The sequence below is a fragment of the Silene latifolia genome, chromosome Y (assembly GCF_048544455.1).
Source record: "Silene latifolia isolate original U9 population chromosome Y, ASM4854445v1, whole genome shotgun sequence".
In the NCBI taxonomy this organism is placed as follows: Eukaryota; Viridiplantae; Streptophyta; class Magnoliopsida; order Caryophyllales; family Caryophyllaceae; genus Silene; species Silene latifolia.
The window spans coordinates 106,933,169-106,960,211 of NC_133538.1; the positions used below are offsets into that span (position 1 = coordinate 106,933,169).

At 40.0% G+C, this 27,043-nt stretch overlaps 1 protein-coding gene across 1 annotated transcript; it reads left to right on the plus strand.

Moving 5' to 3' along the window:
• Positions 1-24,668: 24,668 nt before the first annotated feature.
• On the plus strand, positions 24,669-26,687 carry LOC141626605 (uncharacterized). Its single transcript, XM_074440314.1, has 2 exons — positions 24,669-24,777; positions 25,221-26,687. Exon 2 carries the CDS (start codon positions 25,304-25,306, stop codon positions 26,369-26,371), a length of 1,068 nt encoding a protein of 355 aa, XP_074296415.1. The 5' UTR covers positions 24,669-24,777; positions 25,221-25,303; the 3' UTR covers positions 26,372-26,687.
• Positions 26,688-27,043: the final 356 nt, after the last annotated feature.

The window sequence follows — 27,043 nt, forward strand, 5'->3', positions numbered from 1 at the left end:
CATTTGGACATCTGCCAGCAGATGATAAGCTTTGGGCAAGTGTCAACAGATGAATTTCGGACAAGTGCCAGCAGATGATAAATTTTGGGCAAATGTCAGCAGATGACGAATTTTGGACAAACGCCAGCAGATGATAAACTTTGGGCAAGTGTCAGCAGTTGCCGAACTACGACGCGGGTTTGATTCCGTCAGAAACGGATACGTAGGCGCCCGAGGATAAGGCTCAACCCATCATATATGCAACTTTATGGGTCGACGACCAATGATGACAATTTGACACAACAGAAGCAAGAGTCAACCCCCCAGCGAAGTTTCAGGTATGATCTCTTCTTATGGCTGGCGAGCTTATATACGCAAGTCTAATGGACTATAAACGACCCGCAGAATCCTCAGGTCGAGAGGGACCTGGGGTATACTTTGACTTTCGCCTTGTCCAAGCCTCAGTCAAAGTGGGGGCTCTGTAAATACCCGTATCCGTCGATTTTGGAATTTATAGAGAACCCGATAAACACCCGATGATGATAGGACACATGTATTTATTAGTTGTCATTGTCATTATTTGGGTTCGTTTTACGATGTAGAATGAGCGTTGTCGACGGAGTATTTTATTTTAAATGATATTTAAATTAAAGTTTTTTAAAAGTGAATTCATTTTACTTTATCTTGAATTTATTTTCTCAAGTTTATTTTATTGAAAATAAAATAAATATTTGATTTGAAAAATCATTTTACGAGTATATTTGATTTGAAAGATCATTTATTTCAATGTGCTAATCGATTTGAAAAATCGATTTAAAAATCGAAAAAACTCGTTTTAAACACGCGTTTTGGAGCTCGATTATAGCTCGGTTTTTGAGCCCGTTTTCTTTACGAGTTGGCACGAATCTCGAGTACACTAACCAACCTAAGCCTCTACCCATCCAACCCCAGTTCGAACCCCCTTAACCACGGCCCAAATCTCATCCTAAATACTCCCCAACAGCCCGCAAAAAACACGAGCAGCCCCCCTGTTTTGCGTGCCAAATCCCGAGCCAAAAACCCGCTCCAAATACCACCAAAACCCGTGCCCATTAACCCTAACCCATACCCTAGTATCCTACCCATATTACCCTAGCTTAACCACCAAGAAAACCCCCCATACAAACCCTAAAAAACCCCACGAATAGCTGATGGGCAGCAGCTATGCAAACCGAGCAGCCCGACTGCTTGTTGCTCTCTTAAACCCTACTTTAACTCCTTATAAATACCCCCCCCCCCCCTTCACCATACATTCATTTCTATAAGTTCTCCATACATACTACCTTCACTTACAAGCTTTAAACTCCAGAAACAAACCCTAATTGCCTCCCAAAAACCCTCGACAAAACCGACTTACAAACTGAGAATCAGTTTGTGTGTCCTCTTTGAAACCCTTCGTTCTCCCTTCAAACCTCCATTAAAATTCGAGTTTCTTGTTCCAAATTAACCATACAACATCCATCTACACATTAGACAAATATTTACGAGCCAAATTGCCCTTGAGAGTACACGAATTCCCTCGAAAAACAGAGTGTTATACACTCTGTTTTCGCGCTTTCTGTCTGTCCAGTTCTGTTTGTGCTCATTTTTCGTGCCCAATAACTCAAAACGAGCAGGGATTGTTTTAATATCTCTGTTCTCCTCTCTTTCTAGTTTTCAAAACATCTTTTAAATCGAATTTTCACCGTGAAACGAGAGAGAAATCGCAGTTTGAAAGTTGCTGTCCAGATTTGCAAAAAACGTGTTGTTCGCTTTGTTCCTTCGTCGACGACGGCCTCTCGAGATAAAATCTACCATCGATTACAACCCAAGACGGTGTCAACGATACATGTAGGTTGAGGGTGCATCAAATCCTCTTCTTTCTCCCTTTTATTTCGTTTTTTATGTTTGTTTTTTATAGTTCGTTTTTGTTTGTTTATCGTTTTTGTTTATCGATTGTTATCATTAACTATGAAACTAGTTTAGTCCGAGTATGAGTTAAAGTACCACTATGAACACCCGCGTTGACTTGAGATGGGAAAGAAACCGCTACATCAGTCGGTCGAACACCCCCGTCTCATTTACATATCCTCGTGTTCAAGGTAGGGCATTAATAAAACGAATTCTGACTTCGCTCTTCGCTTTTGACCCCTCTCTTGTTTCGTGTGATTCGACCTACCCCTGGACCATTTACATGTTAGTATGACCTCTGATTGTTAATATATAACTCGTTTAGATGATATTAGATCAGTTTAATAACCTAATTAGACACGTTAGGGTACATCGACATAGCTTTTAATTTGACCCCCTTTAGGCCGTGTAGAATGCGCGTTTGCAAGGTATCTTTTCAAATCGATCAACGTCGTTTCTAACTTGTTTTCTAGCCCGCTTTCGAACTCGTTTCGCAATCAATTGATCTAACTAATGAACCTGACCTAGGACCTAGGGTTGGACGTGGCTTTAGGCCGTGAGGCTTGGCCGTGTCCTTTGGTCTTTCTTGTTTCGTTTGTTTTACATCGTTCGTTCTTTATTTGCTTTGTCGCTTGTAATTTATCGTTTGTTATCGAGTTGTAATCTTCAAGTTAGCTTTCTTTTATCGAGTCAAAACTTCTTCTAAAAAACCTTAGTCTTGTTTGGTTAGATGGTTGTGCCTTAATGCATGTAAGAGCGTAGTAAATCGCATGTTGTTTAAAGCAACATGGCCCGATTTATGCTAATGCATGCTTTGGTACGTGGCCTTGTGTCTAATTCGATGAGATTAAGTGAAAGCACACATTACGAGGAGTGACCCAAGGCCGTGAGTCATGTAAGCCGTGGGCCACCCCTTTGTGCACGGTTTCCTAGGCCGAATGGCCGTGTATTACGGTTTTGTGTATAGCGTTGTATTTTAGATCGAGTTGTATCTTTGATTTATCGTTGTGTCGGCATGAAATGCCTGGGTTGTAATACGATAGATCCCAACGGCTTCCCCATTCCCATCAAGCCTTGTTTGTTCCGTTTGTATGTTGTTAGATCAATCAACCCACATGCTAAATTACAACTTTGACAAAGTTAGTTTAGTTGCATCTAAAACGACATAGAAATTGTTGTCACATGTTGGGGTTTTAAAACGATGTTTGCATATCATATATCGTAGTAGCTATGACCTTGTTTGAAATCCGACACTTGACTTAGTAGAGGCCGTTATCAACGGGCGGGGTTAGGTGTCCTTATGGGCTTCCTAACACGTACCCTCACCCCTTACTCAAGATCTATGGTTTTTGGATCCGTCTAAATACCATTGGATTACGAGAGTCATTCTAGTCGAGTGATATAGGGTACAAGTCTTTATCTTTAATCACTCGTAGTCGATTGGCTTTATGCTTTTCGATGAAAGGTGTAAAGTTGGCTTGAACGGTTCCAAGTTCCCAAAAACCTTGGTGGCGACTCTAATTTGTCTTAATTCGATTTGAAAGAACCTCGAGTCGATTATGCCTAGTGTGGATCCCGCGGACGCAGTTCCCGAGGGCCTTGTCCACAGGATGCTTTGGATGCCTTATGCTTGAGTCTTATTGCAACTTTGCCATTTTAGCTTGTTCTCATGGATTATGGTACTGTTGGTTAGCTGGAATTTGGATTATTATTGATATTAGAGATATTGTTGGATTGTCAGCTGAATATGCTCTTGCGTAGTCTTTCATATGTTAGGGTGTGTATGATCATTTGTGTGTGTGCAAGTTTGGACTCTTTGCCCCTCTTATGGTTAATTGGGTGTCCTACTTGTCTTGTGTGGTGTGGGCTAAAGTATTCAAGCTGGGACTAGGTCCTAGGTGAGTATTTAGGCCTTCGTCATAGATAGGCCCATATAGTCTTTGACGAGTGTATGTTCACCGCTTAATAGCCTTTGTGTCTTAGCTTGGTGGGCTTATATCCATGTTAGGGCATGACCTCCTGACGTACTCTTAGAAGTATGTGGTCAGCTTAAGTACTAGCCAACCCTTTGGTGGACTCCTTAGGGGTACTCATGTGTGTGATCATGGGTCTTGGATGCGGTATTTTCCGCATGTCGCTAGGTCTGCGCAGGTTTAGGACTAGGGTGTTTACCTTACCTCGTGGTATAGACTCGAGTTACAGAGTGACTATTGATTGTCCTAAGAACTTATGCCTGTCTCTAGATATATTGTCCTTTCTTGTTTGATGATTCTATGAATCATAGAAGGTGAGATGCAAGCCGGCTATGGTTGATAGAGTTTGGATTCACGGATGTTATGTGATTCACATGATATTGTAGTATGAGTCGGTCTAGTATTCACATGCTAGGACTACGTGTTATTGTATTGTTGTTCACATGATAAGCACGATTGTCTTGCATTTGTATGCTAAGGCTATGTGTTGTTCATATTCATATTCTTATGTTTACATGTTATATTAACTATGACATTTCGTGGGTCGGGAGAACTCGGAGTTACTCCCACTTGATCGTGGCTTTCGTATTTGTATAAAATGCGATTGACAGGTAGGTGATGCATATATAGGGTACATGGACGAGCTAGCGAGCAAAGTAACCTTCGGACCTAGATTGGCTTTATTTTATTGTGACCCTTAAACACTTTTTATGTTATATACTTTTTAGGGACATATGTCTCCCTTTATCATATTTGGGTTGTATAACTTTGTTTCGCGACTTTAGCGATGTTTTATTATGAGATTTATTTTAGACCTTGCATGTTTGACACCTTCCCATTTGGATACTTTTATAACGAGTTCAGGTTTTAAAATTACGAGTTTTTACCCAAATGAACCTATTACAAACATATCCATGCAGTTTTATTCTAGAATTACGTGTTTATTTTGCCGCAATGAATGAGGGTGTCACAGTTGGTATCAGAGCATATTTGCTCCCGACGCACGTTTGTCCACCCCAGTATAAATAACTTGACCTTCAAATAATAAACTTGAGAGATTGATAGGATGGGTTGTAATACTCCGTATTTATAAGTCTTGGGGTACTCTATCGAGTAGGCCTTACTCTGTCGAGTAAGGGTAAGTTGCGTTTTGGAAAAGTTTCTGACCTGTTGGGTACTCGATCGAGTAGCTGGGGTACTCGATCGAGTAGGGGGTACTCGATCGAGTATCCTTGGTTACTCGATCGAGTAGCCGGTTTTACGGGGAATTTTCTCGGGTTTTGTTAAATATGCGATTAAGGTATATAAGCTTTGTCGTCATTCTTCTAAATCACTTTTGCAAAACCTAAATTACTGTTTAAGAGAGAAAGCAAACAAGTTCTTCATCCTAATCGCATAATTAGCAATCCCCGGAGTTTGGAAGGTCAGTTCTTAGCGTTGATTATACCGTTGAGTTCCTTGCGTCGAGGGTAAGATCTATGTACCCTTTTTATTGTCTTTCCTTTGAATTGGTTAAAGCCTAATTTAGATATTTGGGGGTTTATGTGTAGTATGTGATTTGGTAGCCTTTATGTGTTGTATGATAGGAGGAGGGTTCATAGAGAAGGCTTTTTGATTCAAAGAAGAGAGACCGTCGATTGTGTGCTTACCGGGTAGGATTTCCTACTCGCATTAGTCCCATAATGGGATATTGGTTGATATATTGTATTTGGTTGTTTGATATAATAATTGTATTGTGATTGTGGTTGTGATCGTTGTTGATGGTTCGCGAGGCGTGGCCTCGGCTGAGTGTGGGTCACTTGCGGAGTGGCTTCACGCCCTAGTTTCGCCTATACGTGGAACCCGCCACCGAAGGGATGTGCACATTAATGGACAGGGTTATCGCTCACTATGTGGAGCGGGGATTTGGTGAGTACGGCTGCGGTCCCCCATCGCGGCGGTATCGGTCCAAAGGACGATCGATGATTGAGACGATTGGATTTGGCGTGATTGCGTGTGTGTGGCGATTAAGGCATCTGTTTGCCTTATTGTTATTACATATTGAATTGTGTGATTAGTCGACCGGTGTTGTTTTGTAAACTGCGGTGATCCATTCGGGGATGGTGAGCGAGATATTGAGCGGTATTGAGATGAGTCTTTGGGATAGGGGGATGGCCACGACATGATGATAGGAGTCTTCCGCGTAGCTTATTAGTTATTTACATTTCGATTAGAACAGTCAGTTTGAGAACATGTATTGTACTTTCAGTTTGGTTTTGAGGATTGTACTTCTTCGCTAAGTATTTATAATTAAACGTTGTTTCTTCATTGTTTATTTGATTATCATACCTCGGGCAACCGAGATGGTAATGTCTTCATACCTGAGTGGTCCTGGTAAGGCACTTGGAGTATGGGGGTGTTACAAATGGTATCAGAGAGACGATCCTGAAACCTGTAACCAATGAACCTAATGAACATAGGGAGTCAACTAAAATGAACCTGGGGTAAAAGTTGTAGGAGCTAATGCAAAGGCTTGGGAGACGTCCTAAAGTCGCGAAGTCGCCCTACAATTTTGAACCGGTCACATGGGGGGGAATGTTTGTCGAGTCGTATGTGTGTTTGGTTAATTTTTGTAAGAATGTGATGAAATGTGTTAATTGTTGGATGTTTGAAGTAGAAGGTTGAGAATGTGAAAGGAAGGTTAATGAAATATATAGATTTGTTGTTGGAATGATAACATGTTGGATGTTCTACAATGTGGCGTTTAATAACATGATGAAATGATCTCGTAGATCGTATGAAAAGATGCGTAGCATGTTAGTTATGATGTAATGTGGTTTTGTAAAGTTTAGCATGTTAGCATATGATATAGCATGCGGGTAGCGTTTCTGAATTAGCATGACTCGATCGAGTGGGACTGACTAGATCGAGTGGGTTTTTGATAATTTTGAGTTCAGAAACGAGTTTTGGGGCACTCGATCGAGTAACTAGGGGTACTCGATCGAGTAGGGGGTCACTCGATCGAGTATGTTAGAGATCAGAAGGTCTGTTTGGGGTCTGATGTTTGGGTACTCGATCGAGTATGTTGGGTACTCGATCGAGTAGCCCGTTACTCGATCGAGTATGTTTGGGCACTCGATCGAGTAGGTTCTGGGTGGCGTGTTTTCGTGTTTTGAAGTTTAGTACGTGTGTTCATATCTACCCTTTCTTATATATGTATAGTTTCAAGATGCCGCCCAAGAAGACGCTTTGTATCGAGAGCCGAGCTTATGACCATGGATGACATCGTTAAGATGTTAGAGCACCAGGATGCTCTTACTGAGACCCTAAAGAAAGTGAATGAGGATAAGAATAAAGATAAGGAGAAGGAGGTTGATCACTCTAAAATCAGCCTCTATATAGCGAGGTTTAACCCGAAAGAGTATAAGGGAGTTGGGGAGCCTAACCTTCTCGATAGTTGGCTTAGAGAGATTGAGAACATACTAGATATGGTTCACTGTCCTGATGAGATGAGAGTGGAGCAGGCTGCGTTCTATCTGAGGGAGGCAGCTGGCAAGTGGTGGGATACAGTGAAAGTGAGTGCCAAGGAGATATATACAAACCAAGGGTTATCTGCTATACCTTGGGAGGAGTTTCGTAGGGCTGTGAGGAAGGAGTATGTACCGGAACATGTGAGGAGTAAGTTGAGGGAAGAGTTTGACAGTTTTAAGATGACCGCTGAGATGTCTGTAGCCAAGTACAACAGACAGTTCAATGAGAAGTCTAAGTATGCTGAGGATATGGGTTTGAGTGAGGAGAACCTGGCGTTGAGGTTTGAGAGAGGGTTGACCCCTAAGATTATGGACAAGTTACTCGTGGGAGTCCTTACTGATGTTAAGGAAGCTTATGAGAGGGCTGGGAGAGCTGAGAGGTTGGTGGAGATGGCTCAGGAGAGGTTAGGTGGTGAGAAGAGGAAGTCTGAGAGCGAGGGTGGTGGCCAATCTAATCACAAGAAAGGCAACCACAATCAGTCTAAGGGATTTTCTTCTGGGTCTGGGTTCAGTGTTGGGGCTTCCTTTGGGCGTGGCCGTGGAAGTGTGAGTAATAGTTGGGGAGTGACCTTCAATAGCTATGGTGGTGTAGGCCACAAGAGACATGAGTGCACAAGTGCACCGGATCTTTCCGGAGACTGCGCACGAGCTTCGCGAGCAACGGACCGGGCCGGATCATGGCCAAACCGGGAGGTCGAGTTACCAGAGTGGAGGCAACCGCAACGGCGGTAATTCTTATCAGAAACCACCAACGAACAACAACAACAACAATCAAGGGTCGGGTGCTAAGGCCGACCACTTCGACCCGATCTTGTCCGGGAGGTGGGCGGAAGACCGATGGCAAGTTATTCATGATGGAAAAGAAAGCGGTGAGGAAGATGCGCACGTTATCACCGGTACATTCCTTGTTAATGGTATTCCTACCTTTGTTTTGTTTGATTCGGGGCTTCTCGGTCGTTTGTGTCTTGAGTCATGTTAAACGGTTGGGTTTGAGAGTATATGAGTCTGTAGTGAGCAAGTTTTCATACCTTCGGGTGAGTCCGTATCATGTGGGAGATTGTTTAGAGATGTATCTATGATAGTTGGGCAAGTTGATCTACCTGTAGACTTGCTAGAGTTTCCTTTTGACGGTTTTGAGATGATAGTCGGGATGGATTGGTTAGGAAAGTATAAAGCTAAGATAGACTGTCATCAAAAGAAAGTGTCTTTAAGAGGTCCTAAGGGTGTTAGTGTGTCTTATCGTGGGTTTCTAGTCAAACCCAAAGTTAAGTTGATTGCAAATTGTATCACCTTGAAGTCTTATCTGAGGAAGGGATGTCCTTTGATCTTGTGCCATGTGAGAGATGACCGAGTAGAGACTCCGACAGTTGATGAGATACCAGTGGTGGGAGAGTTTGCAGATGTTTTTCCAGAGGAGATTCCGGGGTTGCCACCGAAGAGGGAGATAGATTTCACCAATGAGTTGAAGCCAGGGATGGGGCCGATCTCTAAGGCACCGTACCGTATGGGTCCTAAGGAGATGGAGGAGCTTAGGAAGCAGTTGGATGATTTGATAGAGAAGGGATACATTAGACCAAGCGTATCGCCGTGGGGAGCACCAGTTCTTTTCGTGAAGAAGAAAGATGGGAGTTTGAGGTTATGCATAGATTACAGGGAGCTGAACCGAGTGACGATAAAGAACAAGTATCCTTTGCCAAGGATAGATGACCTGTTTGATCAGTTGAGTGGTGCATCAGTCTTTTCTAAGATTGATTTGAGGTCGGGGTACCATCAGGTGAAGATTAGAGAGGTGGACATACCAAAGACAGCTTTCACGTCGAGGTCTGGCCATTATGAGTATGTGGTGATGCCGTTTGGGTTGTCTAATGCGCCAGCAGTGTTTATGGATTTGATGAATAGGATCTTCAGACAGTTCTTGGACCAGTTTGTAGTGGTATTTATCGATGACATCGTAGTCTACTCTAAGACTAAGGAGGAGCATCTGAGGATCGTGTTGCAAACTTTGAGGGATCATGAGTTGTATGCTAAGCTATCCAAGTGTGAGTTCTGGTTAGAGAAAGTTGCTTTTCTGGGGCATGTAATCTCTAAAGATGGGGTAGCTGTGGATCCGGCGATGATAGAGGCAGTGACAAAGTGGGAAGCACCAAAGAATGTTGCCGAGGTTAGGAGTTTCTTGGGTTTAGCTGGATACTACAGGCGGTTCGTGAAGGATTTCTCCAAGATAGCTAGACCTATGACAGCGTTGATGAGGAAAGAGAACAGGTTTCATTGGGATGAGAGTTGTGAGACGGCGTTCCAAACATTAAAGGAGCGTTTGACCACGGCTCTGTCTTAGCATTACTGAAGGGACCGAGAACTTTGAGGTTTATACAGATGCCTCAAAGAATGGGCTGGGATGTGTGTTGATGCAGAATGGTAAAGTGATTGCCTATGCTTCTAGGCAATTGAAGCCTTATGAGGAGAACTACCCTACTCATGATCTGGAGTTGGGTGCAGTGGTGTTTGCTCTCAAGATTTGGAGACATTACCTTTATGGAGCAATCTTTAAGGTATTTTCTGATCACAAGAGTCTCAAGTAAATCTTCACACAGAAGGAGTTGAACATGAGACAGAGGAGGTGAATGGAGCTGATTGGCGATTACGACATGGAAATCATCTACCATGAAGGGAAGGCCAATGTTGTTGCTGATGCTTTGAGTGGGAAGAGTGTACATTCTCTGTGTACAGCTCTATCCTTGATGAGGCTGAGGGATGAGGTAGCGAGCTTTGGGATACATATGATGCGAAGGAGATGCCATGGGTGATATGACAAGATCACTTGAGTTTTATGATGATATTCGAGGTAAGCAGGCTTTGGATCCTAAGATAGTTGAGTGGAGAGCTGGAGTAGAGAAAGGGACTGTGTCCCGCTTTTCTATTCATACAGATGGTAGTTTGCGGTTTGATGGTAGGTGGTGTGTTCCTAATGATGAGGAGTTGAAAAAGACTATCATGACAGAGGCGCATTGCACACCATATTCAGTTCATCCAGGTGGAGACAAGCTATACAAGGATTTGAAGAAAACGTTTTGGTGGCCTGGATGAAGAAAGAGACAGTGAGTTTGTGTCCGTTGTTTGACATGCCGAGAGAATTAAAGGGGAACAGCGACGACCACAAGGTAAGATTCAGTCTTTAGAGGTACCTGAGTGGAAGTGGGAATCCATTTCCATGGACTTCATTGTGGGTTTACCAAAGAGCCAACAAGGTAACAACATGATTTGGGTAATAGTGGATCGACTGACCAAGTCAGCTCACTTTGTTCCAATGAAAGATACATGGACTAAGGCACAATTGGCTATGGCCTATCGAAAGAACGTGCTTAAGTTACATGGAGTCCCTAAGGACATAGTGTCTGACAGAGATGCGAGGTTTATATCGGGGTTTTGGAAGGAGTTGCAGGAATCGTTGGGAACAACTTTGAAGATGAGTACAGCATTTCATCCTGCGACAGACGGGCAGACTGAGAGAACAATCAAGACTCTTGAGGATATGTTGCGAGCTTGTGTGATGGATTTTGGTGGTAGCTGGGAGCATAGGTTGGACTTGATAGAATTTTCTTACAATAACAGCTATCACACGAGTATTGGTATGGCACCGTTTGAGGCTTTGTATGGGAGAAGATGTAGGAGTCCAATCTGTTGCGACGATAGTGCTAAAGTAGTGGTTTTGGGACCAGAGATGGTGCATGAGATGGTGGAACAGATTAAAATGATCAGGGAAAGGATGAGAGCAGCTCAGGATCGACAAAAGAGTTATGCAGATCTACATCGCCGGGATATAGAGTTTCAGGTTGGGGATAAGGTTCTTCTGAAAGTGTCTCCTATGCGTGGGGTTATGAGATTTGGGAAGAAAGGTAAGCTGAGTCAGAAGTTCATCGGTCCTTATAAGATCTTAGAGCGGGTGGGAGAGGTTGCTTATCGTCTGGCTTTACCTGCTGCGTTAGAGAGAGTACACAATGTGTTTCACGTATCGCAGCTGCGGAAGTATGTGAGTGACCCGTCACATGTGTTAGAGGCAGAGAGCTTAGAGCTAGATGAGTCCTTATCATATCTTGAGGTGCCTAAGCAGATTCTAGACCGAAAGGTTAGAAAGACTAGGAGTGGTGAGACAGTTTTGCTTAAGATCCTTTGGTCTAACCACGAGACAGAGGAAGCTACATGGGAGCCAGATGAAGCTATGAAAGAGAGTTACCCTTTCCTTTTTTATCAGGTATGTATGGTTACGGGGACGTAACCTTGTTTCTTTTAGGGGGGTAGGAGATGATAGCGAATAGTTTTTAAGAGTTTTATACCCCTTTTATATGTTGTGTCGGTATGTTTGTCGATATGAGTTGGGTTAGTATCATGTTTTATGTTGAATTTTGTTTGATTGTTGAGTCGGGAATGTTGTGGGAGTACCTTTGTTTAGTAGTGGTTTGAACTTCGGGGACGAAGTTCCTTTTAAGGAGGGAAGACTGTAATACTCCGTATTTATAAGTCTTGGGGTACTCTATCGAGTAGGCCTTACTCTGTCGAGTAAGGGTAAGTTGCGTTTTGGAAAAGTTTCGACTGTTGGGTACTCGATCGAGTAGATGGGGTACTCGATCGAGTAGCTGGGGTACTCGATCGAGTATCCTTGGGTACTCGATCGAGTAGCCGGTTTTACGGGGAATTTTCTCGGGTTTTGTTAAATATGCGATTAAGGTATATAAGCTTTGTCGTCATTATTCTAAATCACTTTTGCAAAACCTAAATTACAGTTTAAGAGAGAAAGCAAACAAGTTCTTCATCCTAATCGCATAATTAGCAATCCCCGGAGTTTGGAAGGTCAGTTCTTAGCGTTGATTATACCGTTGAGTTCCTTGCGTCGAGGGTAAGATCTATGTACCCTTTTTATTGTCTTTCCTTTGAATTGGTTAAAGCCTAATTTAGAGATTTGGGGGTTTATGTGTAGTATGTGATTTGGTAGCCTTTATGTGTTGTATGATAGGAGGAGGGTTCATAGAGGATGCTTTTTTATTCAGCAGTAGAGACCGTCTGATTGTGTGCTTACCAGGTAGGATTTCCTACTCAGTATTAGTCCCATAATGGGATATTGGTTGATGTATTGTATTTGGTTGTTTGATGTAATAATTGTATTGTGATTGTGGTTGTGATCGTTGTTGATGGTTCGCGGCGTGGCCTCGGGCCGAGTGGGGTCACTTGCGGGAGTGGCTTCACGCCCTAGTTTCGCCTTCTGTGGAACCCGCCACAGAAGGGATGTGCACATTAATGGACAGGGTTATCGCTCACTATGTGGAGCGGGGATTTGGTGGGTACGGCTGCGGTCCCCCACTGGCGGGGCTCCCAAAGGTGGACGATCGATGATTGAGACGATTGGATTTGGCATGATTGCGTGTGTGTGGCGATTAAGCGTCTCTGTTTGCCTTATTGTTATTATATATTGAATTGTGTGATTAGTCTGACGACCCGGTGTTGTTTTGTAAACTGCGGTGATCCATTCGGTGATGGTGAGCGGATATTGAGCGGTATTGAGATGAGTCTGGGATAGCCGGGATGGCCACGACATGATGATAGGAGTCTTCCGCTGTAGCTTATTAGTTATTTACATTTCAGTTAGAACAGTCAGTTTGAGAACATGTATTGTACTTTCAGTTTGGTTTTGAGGATTGTACTTCTTCGCTAAGTATTTATAATTAAACGTTGTTTCTTCATTGTTTATTTGATTATCATACCTCGGGCAACCGAGATGGTAATGTCTTCATACCTGAGTGGTCCTGGTAAGGCACTTGGAGTATGGGGGTGTTACATGGGTAGACTTAGGACCTTATGTTGTAGTCTCTTTGTGTATGCTTCGTGGTAGGTTCTAACATGTTTGTTGATTGCCAATTATTTTTGTACCCTTGGATCAATGACCGCGAGCTTACCTACATGAAGATCAAGATTTGGTGCCTATTGCCGAGGACTGAAGATTTGTTTACCTTTGAAGAATGCTTCTACTTCCTCGAAGATGTTTTTCATTCTTTATATACCTTGCCTTATTCTTTATCTCTTGGCGCTTATTCTTCTTCTAAACTCTCTCTTCTCTTTCCTTGAAAGTTACTCTTGTACCCTCATAACTTGTCCTTTGTTCCTTACTTATCCTCCCTTAACGCCTTTTGATAGTACTTTTTCTTTTGAGGAATCTTAACCTTGGTTGGAAAATTGGACCTTTGAGGAGATTGTTTATGGTTAACCCATAACCCTGGTTTTGAGAGGTTGTGATGTTAGGAAGACTTAGGTAGTGCGATGAGACATACCTAGTGATTCTTAGACCTAGATCCTTGATAAAGTGAGTATTCTTGATTGGTGGATTTTGGGTTGTCAAGTGTGAGTTACGTTTGTTCCTAAGCCTATAGAACTTGGCTTTGTTGTTTAGGTTTGGGATTTGAGAGCTTTGGGGAGTGTAGTGAGACATGTCTTGGGATACTAGTGCTTAGTACTTGACTTTAAATGAATGGAATTGAATGGTGGAATATTTGAGGAACCCTTTCTGGGAATTTATAGCTTGGTATTCGGATCTTTGATTGAGGACTTTACTATTTTAGGAAACCCATGGTTGACACTAGTTGGATATGAGTATAGCTTTGTTGGAACTTTGACCTTGATCTTGTGGAAGTTGTTTGTGGATGTTTGAGGATTTGGAGTGGTGAAATCACACTTATAGTAGAGTACCTTGTTTCAGGGAATAGATTAGGATGAAGTAACATGAGTGTTTTGAGGAAATCCTTGGGAGTGTTATAGTCATAAGATTTGTTGTTAGAAAGTTTCGGGACCATTTGGATGATGTTGTTGTTTCAGATTGAGTACCTGGCGTTTCCTTGTTGTCTAATTCCTTTCTTCTTTGACCATAAAGGTTACCATTCATACCTCTCTTTCTCGCTTCATCATGCTCCTCTTTTAAGTTTGAAACTCATAACCTATGAAACTCTATCTTTGACATCCTTGTTAACTTTACATGAGGATGCTACTTTCAAGTCCATTCAAGCAAAAATCCAACTTGGGCAAGCTAAGGATTGTGTGGTGGATAGCGATGGATACCTTCGTTACCAAGGTATGATGTATGTTCCGAGAGTAGCCGAGTTGAGGAAGAAGATCCTTGATGAAGCTTACCTTTCTCCTTACTCTATTCATCCTGGTGGTGACAAGATGTATAAAGACTTGAGATTACAGTTTTGGTGGCCTAGGATGAAGATTGATGTCCTAGAGTATGTTAGCAAGTGTCTTACCTGTCAGAAAGTGAAGATTGAGCATCAGAAACCCGGGGGTTTGCTACAACCTTTGGATGTTCCCCTTTGGAAATGGGAGTCCATCTCTATGGACTTTGTGATGGCTTTACCTAAGACTGCTAGCGGAAAAGATGCGGTTTGGGTGGTTGTAGATCGATTGACCAAATGTGCTAGGTTTATACCTATCAAGGAGACATGGAGATTAGATGTCCTAGCTAGTGCCTACGTGAAGGAGATAGTACGCTACCATGGAGTGCCTAAGGATATAGTTTCAGATCGTGACCCGATATTCTGTCCCCGTTTCTGGACTGCTTTGCAAGAAGCCATAGGTAGTAAGCTACTGATGAGTACCGCTTTTCATGCCGCTACAGATGGACAGACTGAGAGAACTATCCAGACTTTAGAGGACCTCCTCCGTGCTTGTGCTTTAGACTTCCACACTTCTTGGGAGAAATGTTTACCTCTTGTCGAATACTATCATTCCTCTATCAAGATGTCACCTTATGAAGCTTTGTACAGTAGGAAGTGCCGTAGTCCTGTTTGTTGGGATCAAGTCCAAGATGCTCATGTGTTGGGACCCGATTTGGTAACTGAGACCATCAATCAGGTTCAGATCATTCGAGAGCGTATGAAAGCCGCTCAAGACAGACAGAAATCGTATGCCGATGTCCGTCGTCGACCACTTGCCTTTGAGGTTGATGATCGAGTGTTCCTTAAAGTATCACCTATGAAAGGGGTAAAACGGTTTGGTGTGAAAGGAAAGCTGAGTCCTAAATACATTGGACCTTTCCGTGTGCTTGAGAAGATTGGTCCCGTTGCTTACCGTTTAGAGTTGCCCCCGAATTTGAGCAAGGTTCATGATGTCTTCCATGTATCTCAGTTGAGGAAGTACATTAGTGATCTGAGCCATGTCATTCAAGAAGAAATCCCAGATTTGGAGCCTAACTTGACTTTGGAAGAAAGACCGATCTGAATCCTCGAAAGAGCAAACAAGCAACTTAGAAACAAAGTTGTGCCCCTAGTTCGTATCCTTTGGCGTTGTGGAAATGTCGAAGATGAAACTTGGGAGCCTGAATCTTCTATGTTAGTTAAATATCCCGAACTTTTCTCGTGAGGTGATTCTCTTTCCTTTATCTAATTCTTGTGAGTTTTAGCTATCCTTTCGAGTGTTCCTCTCCTTCTCTTAAATACTCTCCGCGTTAGTAGTCCTTGCCTAGTTGTTTAAAAGTCGTAGTTAGAGTTTGGTCATAGCTAGTGGAGTTATTATCCTTATTATAGAGTTTCGAACTAAAGACTTTAGGAAATGTTTTAATGTTTTCCACTGGTTTTAACGTCAATGAGTGGCAAAGCTCATTATTGGAGACGTCCGATAATTGGTTTTCTCATTTGTTGGTGTAAAAATATATATTTTTATGTCTTTGATTTGGAATGTTGATGTTCTTGGACGGCCGACGAGGATATTCCGTTCCATTGAAAAGACACTTATATTTCATACGTTCATATTTTGAAGATTTTGTTTACTTGATTTTAAAGAGATAGACCTACATATATACAATGTTCCTTCTTCTAAGTTTCGGGGACGAAACTTCTTAAAAGGAGGGATGATTGTAACACCCCGTAAATTTGAAGACCTTTATTATATTTTAAGAGTAATATTTTAATCTATTTTAATTTAATATTAATTTATTTGAAATAAAATTTATTTGATAAAATATAACCTTATTTTATTTTGAAGAAATGTAATCATTTTTGATAGTTTAGAAATGTTTAAAAGTGATTTAAACTATATTTAAACCTTTTCCTTTGATAAAATAAATTTCGGATAAAAGTCGTAAAATTGGGATTTTCCCATTTCTTACGGTCGTTGGGTAAACGAGTTTGGATATTGGGCATATGAGTACTTAATATTTTAGTAAAATCGTGTTTAAGAACTTTAATTTTCTCGAAAATCGCGTTCGACGAATATTTCTAATTTCCGTCGAAACGAACCAAAACGTAAACAAATGACCCATCTCCCCATGCCTTTTGGATGGCCTCCTACCCTCCATTTGTCCCCTCTTCCAATTTTCATTTCCTCCATAACTCAATCTATCTCCTCCTTCTCTCAAACACCAAAAACCCACTAAACATCCTCCTTACAATCCCTAAATCCACCATAAATCCTTCATTTCTCCACCAAATCTCATAAAAATTATATATTTGGAATCCTCTCTTCAATCCTCATCTACTAGTAAGCTTTATTTTCATTTCCCCTAATTTTTGTTTAAGACACTTTTTTTAGGGTTTCGAATTTAAGCTTAATAATTGTGTTTTTGTTGTTCTTATAGGTGAAGAATTTGAAGATGAGTTAGGTGACTCATATGTTGTTGAAGATGAAGAGTAATTTTGGGTTTTAGAAGTTTTCTCAAGTTATTACTTGTCTCTTTGCTAGCTTAAGGTAACTATTCCGAGTTACTCGACGAATTAATGCCACATTAGTAGTTGTATTTGTTGTTTGTTGTTGTTTGTTGTTGTTTGTTGTTGTTTGAGACGATCTTGTTGATAAATGAATGAATGGAGTAAGATGAGTATGCTTATGTTTAATTTATGTTACCCATTTGTATATTATTGTTTGGAACAAATTTGGATGAGGAATTATGTGTTGTGACAAGTCCGCGTGTTGGCTGGAACGCGTCGATGCATCGAGACGGTTTCCAATGTTTCCACAAAATATGACAGATTGAACGGCATCGAAAAATAGGTGGTTTAGCCACTTGAATCACTCAATTTGGAGTCCGTATGAGTAAATGGCGTCGTTTTATCGATTAAAATTTATAGAAAAGTTTACCCTTGTGTGAGACGGTTATTTATGCTATTTTATTATGCGAGAATTTTGGAGAATTAGTTGTTTTGTAAGTTAGAATGTTTTCTTTATGTTGATAGTGTTCACATGATAGAAATTGGAAATAGCATGAGAATGATATTGTGATGAATTTTGTGATTTGGGCCAAAGTAGGCCAAGACTCTGAGCTGGGCCAGATTGACCGAACGAGTTTGGTCAAACTGGGTTTAAACCGGTCAGCCTCGATTTGACCGATGACCCGTCGCGGGACTCGGGTCGAGGGTTTGTCTTTGAGGTTAGATTGGTTGTTATTGGATGTTTTATGTTTATGCCTTGATATTTGTAATTATCATTTCACATGTTGGTTGTTGGATGCTTTGGATGCCTTATGCTTGAGTCTTATTGCCTCTTTGCCATTTTAGCTTGTTCTCATGGATTATGGTACTGTTGGTTAGCTTGAATTTGGATTATTATTGATATTGGAGATATTGTTGGATTGTCAGCTGAATATGCTCTTGCGTAGTCTTTCATATGCTAGGGTGTGTATGATCATTTGTGTGTGTGCAAGTTTGGACTCTTTGCCCCTCTTATGGTTAATTGGGTGTCCTACTTGTCTTGTGTGGTGTGGGCTAAAGTATTTAAGCTGGGACTAGGTCCTAGGTGAGTATTTCGGCCTTCGTCATCATAGATAGGCCCTTATAGTCTTTGACGAGTGTATGTTCACCGCTTAATAGCCTTTGTGTCCTAGCTTGGTGGGCTTATATCCAAGTTAGGGCATGACCTCCTGACGTACTCTTAGAAGTATGTGGTCAGCTTAAGTACTAGCCAACCCTTTGGTGGACTCCTTAGGGGTACTCATGTGTGTGATCATGGGTCTTGGATCCGGTATTTTCCGCATGTCGCTAGGTCTGCGCAGGTTTAGGACTAGGGTGTTTACCTTACCTCGTGGTATAGACTCGAGTTACAGAGTGACTATTGACTGTCCTAAGAACTTATGCCTGTCTCTAGATATATTGTCCTTTCTTGTTTGATGATTCTATGAATCATATAAGGTGAGATGCAAGCCGGCTATGGTTGATAGAGTTTGGATTCACGGATGTTATGTGATTCACATGATAGTGTAGTATGAGTCGGTCTAGTATTCACATGCTAGGACTACGTGTTGTTATATTGTTGTTCACATGATAAGCACGATTGTCTTGCATTTGTATGCTAAGGCTATGTGTTGTTCATATTCATATTCTTATGTTTACATGTTATATTAACTATGACATTTCGTGGCTGGGAGAACTCGGAGTTACTCCCCACTGACTGTGGCTTTCGTATTTGTATAAAATGCGAATGACAGGTAGGTGATGCATATATGGGGTACATGGACGAGCTAGCTAGCAAAGTAACCTTGGGACCTAGATTGGCTTTATTTTATTGTGACCCTTAAACACTTTTTATGTTATATACTTTTTAGGGACATATGTCTCCCGTTATCATATTTGGGTTGTATAACTTTGTTTCGCGACTTTAGCGATGTTTTATTATGAGATTTATTTAGACCTTGCATGTTTGACACCTTCCCATTTGGATACTTTTATAACAGGTTCAGGTTTTAAAAATTACAGGTTTTTACCCAAATGAACCTATTACAAACATATCCATGCAGTTTTATTCTAGAATTACGTGTTTATTTTTCCGCAATGAATGAGGGTGTCACAATGGGGGTGTTACAGGTCCTTCGTCCAGACCCCTTGAGCCGCCTCGCATCGCCATAATCGTCAGGTTGTAATCTTCGATTGACCTGATGGCTATACTTTGACTTTTTCCTTGTCCAAGCCTCAGTCAAAGTGGGGGCTATGTAGATACCTCATTTCTACACCTCCCGCCAACCACCCAGTGATGATTGGGCCGCATATTTGATACGCGGAATGATTTATGACAGTCTATAAGTTCATCAACAAGTGATAGCTCAAACACTCGATTCAATCCCTTGGTCGTCATTTACACACCAATACGGTCGTTTTGACAGTAATTAGAGTTCATTTGGAGTCCGGATCAAAAACCGCTTCATTTTCTAAAAACCGTTTAAATGCCGAGTCGGAATATTCCGGAATATTCTAGAATTATTAGGATATTTATTCCTAATTAAAATATATATTTTAAGTAAATATCTTCCGTATATTGTGTTTTATGGAATAAGGAAGTGTAAATCTACCGAAATTCCATAATAAAACGCGGAAATCTTTCTTGCTGAGGAGGAAACCTCTGGGGAAATGACGCAGCAGGTGCTGCGCCTCTTCGAAGGATCGCAGTGGCTGTTGCGCCTCTTCTCTAGCCCTCTTTTCACGTTTTCCAGAATATTTCCGTGATTTGTTTCCAAATCCGTGTCATTCCTAAACTCTTCCATATGTTTAGTATAAATAGAAGCCTTCGGCCTCCTATTTGTCACGCGAATGTTCCGCTCCTTCTTTTTCTCTCTTTTCATTCTAGACTACGCTATTACTTTCGACGCCTACGTGCTTGATCAATCGACCACGTAAGCTCATATCATTCTGAGTCCCAGTCACGTTCCATAGACCGACCAATTTGACCAACTCCTCCTTTAATCAACCTAATCAATCTACTAAATCCTCCAACGAAGGCACTTTCCACGCATATTCGAGTCGAGCAATCACTAAAACGATAACTTTAGTCAATCTCGTTTCGTCAAACATGTAAGTCTGAGGGTGTAAATCCCATTTTTTTATTGTACCTTTTTATTTTGTATCAATTAATGTAGATCTATATCAAAAGTACGTTTGAAAACCGATTTAAAATCCATCTTTTAAAACCCTTTTTTACGAAACAGCAGAGGTCAGACGTCGAGAAGAAACGCAACAGCAGCTGCGCCTCTTCGAAGGATCGCAGCTTTTTTGTGCCTCTTCCAGCGACTGCTTGCTGCTCCTGCTCTTCTTCTTCTTCCTCGACTTCCTGCAAGTTTCTCTTTTTCTTATTTCTTTCTTATTTCTTTGTTTTCTTTGTTGTTTCAGTATATAAATCGTGTTTTTTTAACAAATCCAATGTTTAATTCGTCCTTAATTCCGAGTAATCCAATACTTGCGGGTTTTCGCCGTTTTAATTCAAATCGATTCTTCGGGTTTCGACTTGTTCATGTCGAGGTTCTGGAACCCTAACTTGATACATAAGTTTTCTTTCGAGTTTTGTTTGTCTAATTCCATCTTAGTTTAACCTCAAGTTTTTCCCTTTTGTATTTCCGACACGAGTTAATCATAATCATGTAAACCGCTGTAATTTCTCATTTTTATTTCGTTTTATGACTTGCCCAGATAAATATAATCGGTTAAAACACTTCAATCCGAGTCTAATTTCGATAATTCCTCCTAAATCTACCAACGAACGATAACGGTTTTGCGGTTCTGACTTCACAGCCAGAACCCAGCTCTAGAACAGACGCAGGAAATGCTGCGCCTCTTCTAGAGGACGCATCAGATGATGCGCCTATTCTGGGTTGGTTTCTGTCCCTGAACTATTTCTTGCCTTGACGTAGCTCCTAATTACAGTTCAAATTAACTATTATTCGTATTATCACCTTTAATCTGACGTATTTTCGTATTTTATTTCCAATTTTATTTTCCTTTTTATTTTCTTCTTTGAAATCCCGTCTTTGCGCGTGCTTTTGGCATAGATCAAATAAGGCTTGTAATTTCATTTATTATTATTTTGTATGATTTAATTGTATGGCATTCACATGTATTGAATCTAAGTTCCAACTTCGACCCAATTGTTTGCTAAAATACCTGTTAACCGATATAGTCTAATTTCACATGCTAGGATTAATCTATGTTTGTTGCATTGCATGCATTACATCGACGACATATCAAATATGAACCATTTCCCTAATCATTAGTAGAGGCCGCTATCTAGGCGGGCGAGATTAGGTGTTCGAATTAAAGAGCTTCCTAATACTTACCCTCACCCCTTACTCCATTTATCTCTGGACAGTCCATTGGCATCTTCGAGAGTCATTCTAGACATAGAATGCTAAGGATAACGAGTTCTTAGTGTTCATGTCACTACTTTGTGTCTTGACATGACGCGAGGTATTCGAACGGTTTCCAATTTTTCCATAACAAATTGATCGCGACTCGACAAATGCAGGCTTATTCAACCTTTCACCGGTTTCAATGCCTCACCAATCGTTAACGGCCCATGACGTGCTTTGGCAAACCAAGGTTCCGTGGGAGAAGTGTTGCCCCCTCGAAACCAACGCGCGGGTGCGCGCGGCGCAGGTGGCCTGTGTCCACACTTGTAACCCTAACTTACCCACCTTTGCCATTATTCCACTAAACCACTACTTGCAATGATCTATAACTGTTCCCCATCACTGAAGTAACTGCATATAACATTATTTCTGCATAACTGTTTATCTGATGTTTATGTAGTTCATATTTCTGATTTATATATTTTGGAATTTAATTGACACTTATTTGCAGATTGTACGGTTGAAGTGTATTTAACATGACGATATTAATGTATCCTCGAAAACTTACTTGTCGAAGTAGAAATTACTCGGTAGCCTATCATTGTTATCTTCCTACTTTGGAGTGTGTAGCTGATAGTAAAGTTGCCGTAATTTTTGCTCCAAGTAAATAAATCCTCGGTGATGAACGGCTTTCTCGGCAGATCTGAGAGGATTATTTTTTTAAAAAAAAAATTTAAAAATTTAGTTTCACAAATTATGTAATTTATTCACATTATTTGTAATAATTAAATTTATAAATTTATGTAATTCGTACCCATTATATGCTATTCAGTATGTAAATCATTCCCGTAATTATGTGTAATATAAGTAATTCATTCCCGTAATTATATGTAATTTATTCTCGTAATTATGTACTTTTACTATTAATTATGTAATTTATTTTGAGTATATGTAATTAATTCATTTATTCCGATTTTATGAAATTATTTCATAAAATTATTTCTAAGTCGGAAATTGTAGCATGTTTGTATTGGCAGACCATCTTAAGAAATAAATTCTTTTGCACACGGGCGGGACTCACCAATGACTGAATTTCCAAAAAAAAAAGAAAAAAGAAAAGGCTGTACATGATGACGTGGCGCGATCTCTGATTAGCAAATGCATCTGAATTAATAAAGATAAGGTTACTACATGAGGGCATTAATTCATTACTACCACATAATGATATAACCAAACCCGTGTTAGACTGTTAGTTAATTAATATATTATGGTTTAACTATAAACCACTCCAACCATTTGTATAAATCACAAATTTAGTATGTGTTTGGCCAAGATTAAAAAAGTGTTTTTGTTTCCTAAAACTAGAAGTTGTGCCAAACACCCAGTTTTTAAAAAATAGAAGCAGTTTTTCTGAAGCACAAATCCACTTTTTCACTTTGATGCTTCTGTTTCCATTTCTTCCAAAACCAATAACTATAAACTTCCTTTTTGCGTGATCCTCTTATTTCCTATGCTACATTTTTTACTTTGTTTAAGTAAATTACTATTTCTAGGCATAAAGTAACGTTACCGTAAATTATTTTTTACTTTTGTCAAATTATGTTAATAAACAAAATTTGTGATCTTTTATGTTACTTGTAACATTATAAAACCATACAATAAAATATATATTTATAGTCTAGTATTATAAAAATGGGTTCTAATTAAAAAAATATCACAAGTATCATGAAAAGATTAAGAAAAAAATATAAAAAGGTCACATTCTTTTATTGTGCGCCACCATCGTATGGAGCGAGACTGCGAGAGACACAAAGTGCATTACACGATAAATAGTGATCATTTCTTTATGTTAAAAAGTGACCACTAATAAAAATTAGTCACTTTATAAAAAAAATAAAACATTGTCATTTTTAACACTAAATGGCGACTTTTTAATTAAGCAGTCGTACTACACAACGGTCTTATAGTATAATTTACAATATCGTATAATTCGTACCTATTTTATTTATCTATGATTCTATATTTCTATATATTTTGATGGAAAATATATTTATACAACAATAAATGAATTAAAAATAAACTAAAACAAGTAAATTAGGCCAAACACTAGAAATTATCAAAAGCACTTATTATGAGCTTAACCAAACATACCCTAATTTTTAGAAAAAACAGTTTTTTAAAAATTACTTTTGAAAAACAGAAACTATATTTTAAAAACAGGGCCAAACATGCTCTAATAATTAATTTTTATTTTGTACCCTTTGTCATCTTTGTCCCTAAGAGCATCCGCAACAATGGGGCTCCCCATATTTTCTCTTTACTTTTCTTATTCGTCCGCCTCATTTTCCACTAACTTTTTCATTTACCCTCCCCATTTCATAATTACATCTCTGCAACAATGGGGTTCCCCAACAATATTTAAATTTGACATGGATGATTAGAATTTGTTAAATAAATTGACTATTAAGATTTTAATTACCAATTTTAATTAGTTAATTACATTGATAATTAATTTTTTAATGTTAAGTATTTTTTATTTTTAAGTAATTGAGTTAATAAGTTGATTAATTTCGAAAATAAGACAAGAAAAATATTTTTTTAAACTTGAAACTAAACACGAGAAAGATAAAACAACCACGCTAAATAGATTTGAAGTTACAAACTCAAATGTACCTCATCCAACCCGACTCGACTCGACTCTACTCTACTCTGCTCTAAATAATCCTGCAAAAGTAAAGGAACCCCAATAATTATTTATTTATTAGAGCATGACCCACTTTTTCATTTGCGAAGGTCCTCCAAAAATAGAGGAACGCCAAATGTTGGGGAGGTTGGCGGCCTTGGCGCAATAATGAGTAGCCCCATATGAGGAGAAAAAGTGCATATGGGGAGGCAGTGGGCACCTCCTCACCTTTGCGATGCTCTTAGATGGAGAGCCTCATTATTGCACACACTTCCCTTTAATTAGAGGCTCCACCATTTATAGAGGAGGTCCCCAAAAAAATAAGAAGGATAATTTGTGTTCTTTTGGGGAGGTTCCCATATATTTGGGTGTGTTGGAAAATCCCATTGTTGCATAGATGTAGATATAAATTAGAGAGGGTAAATGGAAAAGTTAGTGAAAAATGATGTTGACGAATAAGAAAATGATCGAGAAAATACGGGGAGTCTTAATAACACATCTCCATTGCATTTCATACAATTGGATTTGTTTGCCCTTCTTCATTTTCATTTCTCTCTCTATTCTTTCCCAAACCCTAATTTCAAAATTGCAGTAAATACCCTTCTCATAATCCTCAAAGATCAGGTAATTTCTCTTCTACCCATTTCAATTGATCACAATTCTGACCTGGGTTTTTCTCCATTTGATCATCTGAAAAAAACCCACTTCAGAATTTGTTAATCACGTTGGAATTCTTTATTTATTGTGTTTTTGCTGAATTTATCTAATGAACCTGTTAACTTTGTTGATTAACAATTAATCTGATTTAATTTATTGAAATTTATGTTGGATAATTACATTAAACCTCTGTACATGATGTGGACCCTCATTTGCTTGTCTATTATGGAATTAATTTGTTATGTTGATTAGTCAATTTAGGTTTAGATCCTGCAGATGTAGGAGTAATTTTATGAATTTTACTAGCAGACTTTAGGGCTCTTTTATGTTGAGTATTTGATGGATATGGATTACATGGAGTGTTTTGTGTTGAATTCATGTTGATGAATCTGAAGGTGCGCCTCTTGCAGTTCTTGTGTCGTAGCTGTGGTGGTTGTGTCATTTTGAAGATGCACACTGTGTCCCCTAGTTATTGCTGAAAGGAGGGGAATTGATGATGGATTCCAATGGTTGCGATGCGAATCAATTTGATGCTGATGTTCGTTTGCCACCTCGAAAGCGTTTGCTTGCTGGGCTGAAAAAACAAAGCTGTTTAGAGAGCACCTCGCAGTGCTCTCAAGAAAATAGCTCAAGCCTGAGTTTGAGCCCGAGCTTGAATGCGTCAATTGGTCAGAGTCCAATGAGTGAATTTGATATGCGTCTTAATGATTTATTGAAATCTTATAAGAATGGACCAAACATGTCTCCTGAGGAGATAGCTATTGCTGCTGAGTCAGCAGCTTGTGCTGCTGCCAGGTCAGCAGAAGCCGCGAGAGCTGTGGCTGAGGAGAAAGCTGCCATCGCTGCAAAGGCCGTGGCTGCTGCTAAGTCTGCCCTGGATTTGGTTGCTTTGGGTTTTGAAGAGACTAGTAGCCGGGGTAAGCACCAAAAGAGGAACAAGTTGAAGATACACGTGCCTGTTGAACTTCTGTACAATAAAAACAATCCTCTTGAGAACTGTGGGGCCGATGAAGAGCTCGCCGTGAGACTTCATCGGACGATGAATAGCTCTGCTAGAATTTCAAAACACTCTCCCGGTTCCAACTCTAGGAGCCATAAGCACAAGAAGCTCAAAGTCTCCTCTCCAAATAATAAGAGTGGCATTTCTAATGGTACTATCGTGACAGATGAAAACGTCAAATTGCCTCCAGAATGTAACGGACATGGAAAAGGAGGAATGGAAATTGAAGAGTCTAATGAGAAGGTGTTGAAATGTAGCAAGGATGATGAGGTAGAGGTGGATAGTGGTGAAGGTGAATCAAGTCAGCCCCAAGAGAAGAAATCTGAAGGGTATGATGATTTATGTGTTAATGGTAGGAAGAGAGGTAGAGTTAAGCAGAAAAAACTGCCATTAAACGTATTAAGCTCAAAAGACCAAGCAAACCCTAAAGAGGAATTGATAATTAGGGCTAGGACAGATAAGTCGACAACTCGTCAGTTAGCTTCTTCAGACAATGTTAGTCCAATGGAGGTTACTCCAACATGGAAATGCCATGATTTCAAAGTGTCCCAGTGCATCTAACAAGACAAACTTGTGGAGTCTTGATGTTTGAAACATTATTTGTTGATATTTCTGTATTTCACAGCCTTGGATGGAGCATGCCGATTAAGGTACCCTTCTTGTATGGACTTGTTGACTACATTGTATATTTTCCGGCCTTCTTGCTGGTTGTGTGTAAAATAGGGTAGAAGGTGCATTAAAAAGGTGCAGTGCCTTTTTCCGCTGCACTGTATACGTGATTTCACTTTGTAGATGTAGATGTCGCTGTACAAGCCAGTACGAGTAATATGTATGATCTTGAATTATTTAATGAATGATTGGATTTGTTTCTCTAAAACTTGTGTTTCTCATCAGTAGCCATTCGTGTATCTTCTTTATTGATCTTCCGTTATGATGATGTGACCATAGATGATGATTTTTATGTAAACAAATAGACAAAAATTGTACTGTTGTCCATTTTGTGTACACTAACACCATTGTCAAAAGCAAGGCATCACAGCAGCTCAATGAAACCTAGTATAGCAAACGAGCAACAATGTTTGAATTGAACTACTCCCTTTGTACTAAAAAAAAGGTACACAAATGGACAACAGTACAATTTTTGTCTATTTGTTTACATAAAAATCATCATCTATGGTCACATCAGCATAACGGAAGTACGTTTTGGTTAGTGTAACACCCCCATTTATTTAG